General features: G+C 37.3%; 1 protein-coding gene across 1 annotated transcript in view; it reads right to left on the reverse strand.

Moving 5' to 3' along the window:
- LOC106873036 (filamin-B) overlaps positions 1-3,239 on the reverse strand; it is a 164,815-nt gene that overhangs the window by 38,488 nt on the left and 123,088 nt on the right. Inside the window, exon 36 of the mRNA XM_052974705.1 lies at positions 215-388. Coding sequence (XP_052830665.1) covers positions 215-388 — 174 coding nt within the window. The remainder of the gene's footprint in view (positions 1-214; positions 389-3,239) is intronic.

Here is a 3,239-nt window from a genome sequence, read left to right on the forward strand (position 1 = left end):
TATATATATATATATATATATATATATATATAATTCAATGATTCCATTACCAAATCCTTTCGGTTGTTCTCTTCCATTTTCATACAGTTTTCAAAAGTCCAAGGTATGTTAAAAAAAAACTCAAAGACAGGACTTTGAAATTATAGAGGTTGGACTATGAATGTTATATGGGGTGGATTTTAATACTTTAATGTAAAAGAGGTACTTTACTTACCTGGTACTTCAATTCCACCATAGTTTATGAAGATGTTGTGACCTCCAGGAGTGGTTGGAATATAAGAGATTTCATTCTTAGCATTGTTCTCTTTTAATTCAAAAGGAATTGTCTTTCCTGCTGGGTTAACTATTGTGATGGAATGTTCAGCTCTTCCTGCTTCAGAAAAGTCCACTGCAAGAAAGGACATTTTAAATAATAATAATAATAATAATAATAATAATAATAATAATAATAATAATAATTTCTACTCTAGGCACAAAGTCCGAATTTTTGGGGGGAGAGGGGACAATTGATCACATCAACCCCAGTACTTAACTGGTACTTAATTTAACAACCCCGAGAGGATGAAAGCAAAGTCAACCTTGGCGGAATTTGAACTCAGAATGTAGTGACAGACAAAATATTGCTAAGCATTTTGCCCAGTGTGCTAACAATTCTGCCAGCCCACCACCTTAAGAATAATAATAATCCTTTCTACTAAAGGTATAAGGCCTGAAGTTTTGGAGGAGTGGTGGTGGGGGTGGGGCAGTTGATTCGATCAGAACTGGGAAACCTGGTGCTATCTCTGTGATGAAGGAGCTGCACACTTGGAACTAATCTGACGAAAGAAACTTGAGGAAAAGGGATGTCAGCATCATCTCAGACACACGAACAACATAATGGACGATATACCATCCAGCCTTCATCAGGTGTCTTAGGGAAATTTCGAACCTGGGTTCTCATTCCTAAGGTATTTTTTGATATTATTATTATTATTATTCTTCAGGTCACTGCCTGGAATCGAACTCGGAATCTTGGAGTTTGTAGCCCGCACTCTTAACCACTATGCCATATGCCCACGGGCATATGGCGTAGGCTGGAGGGTATATCAGCCGAAAAGTTGTGTTAACAACAAACAAGATGAGGACAAATATCCGTTGAATGTAAATAATGTAAATACTGTACAGAATTCCTCATCTCTTAAGTAAAAGACCTGATAATGGTGTTGAAATTGTTGATATTATTGTTGACAATGATGATGATGATGATGATGATGATGATGATGCAGAAGATTATGAAGAGGATGATGGTGGGGAAGACTATAGGATGATGATTATAATGATAATGGTGGTGGTGGTGGTAAAGATTATTAAGAAGATGATGAAGAAGATGATAATGAAAGTGAAATATAAATGACGATGACGATGATGATGATGAAAATAAGAAAAAAGCTGCTGTTGCAGATGGCTAAGAACAAACATTGAAAAAAGCCAATGATGATGATGATGATGATGATAGTGTCTTATCAAAATAGCAGGATAGAACTAATCTGTTGACCAAATAAATAAATAAATAAATAAATAAGGGTACCTGGTAGTTTGGGTTCTGTTGTTGTTGTTGTTGCTGTTGTTAAGGGTCACTGTTTCAAAAGCAAGATCTTAAGACCTCTTAAAAAGGGGATCAGAGGTTCAAGTATCAATGCTGCTGCTGCTGTTTATGGGGATCCTATTATAAACCAGCCCCGGAGTAATAAAGTTGGTCAAGCTATTCGGTCAGTCCATTCACGAATGTGGTCAGAGTATTTAGCAGTAGTGTGAGGGATGTAGTAGTAGTAGTGGCAGTGGCAGCAGCAGCAGCAGTGGTGGTGGTGTTAGAAACGACAGTAAAGGTGGTGGTTGCCATAGCAGCCAGTAGTAGTGGTGATGATGATACTGGTTGCAGTGGTTAGAGTACTGCTGTTCTACTAATGGTGATGGTATTATTGTTACTAGCAATGGTTTGAGTAGTAGTAGTAGTAGTAGTAGTAGTAGTAGTAGTAGTAATTGTTGTGGGAGAGATGGTAGTAGTGGTCATAGCGGTAGATAACAGTGGTTGTCATGAAATCAGAATGTCAAGGGATGTAACTAAATACCACAAGGTATGCTGACCAGTGCCCTACCTGGTTCCGCTTCTCACAGTCCTTTAACACCAGGCAGTGGCTCTCATGGCTTCTGATCTTAACTGATTAGAAGTATTACCATGTACCCTGTTTCCTCTTGGTATATTTGCTCATCAGTTGTTTGACCTTAACCAGTTGAGCATGTCCCTTAGTGGCTGACGATATGTGCACCTCTGATCACGAGCAGAAAGATTTTTTTGCTCAAGAACACATCACAGTACCCAGTCTAGGAATTGAAATCACGATTTTTCATTCATGAGTGCAACACCCTAAACCATAAGGCCATGTGCCCTAATTATTATAATAATAATAAAAATAATCCTTTCTCCTATAGGCACAAGGCCTGACAGTTTTTGGTGGGGGAGAAGGTAAGCTGATCACATCGACTCCAGTACACAACTGGTACTTAATTTATCGACCCTGAAAGGATGAAAGGCAAAGTCGACCATGGTGGGATTTGAACTTAGAACTTAAAGACAGTCGAAATGCTGCCAAACATTTTACCTGGCAGGCTTACGTTTCTGCCAGCTCACTACCTTACTACTACTATTACTACTACTACTAATAATAATAATAATAATAATTTTTTTCTACTGTAGGCATGAGGCCTGAAATTTTTGGTGGGAGGGGGTCAAGTTGGTTGCATTAACCTCAGTAAAGAACTGGTATTTAATTTTATCGATATCCCAAAAGATGAAAGGTAAAGTTGATTTCAGCAGGATTTGAACTCGTAATGTAAAGTGTCGGAAAGAATACCGCAAAAGATTTCCCTGATGTGGAAATGACACTGTTTGCAGTTGGGTGATGATGATGATAGTTTTGAAGGTAATGACGGGAAAGTCAAGAGCTATCCCATGAGAAAAAAATAGTTGTAGGTGTGTGTATATGTGCATGTGTGTGAATTTATACATAAATATATGCATATATATATATATATATATACATATATACATATATATATATATATATACATATATACATATATATACATATATATACATATATATACATATATATACATATATATACATATCTACACTCTCTGAGTGGTTGGCGTTAGGAAGGGCATCCAGCTGTAGAAACTCTGCCAAATCAGACTGGAGC

This window comes from Octopus bimaculoides, chromosome 19, assembly GCF_001194135.2.
Source record: "Octopus bimaculoides isolate UCB-OBI-ISO-001 chromosome 19, ASM119413v2, whole genome shotgun sequence".
NCBI lineage: Eukaryota > Metazoa > Mollusca > Cephalopoda > Octopoda > Octopodidae > Octopus > Octopus bimaculoides.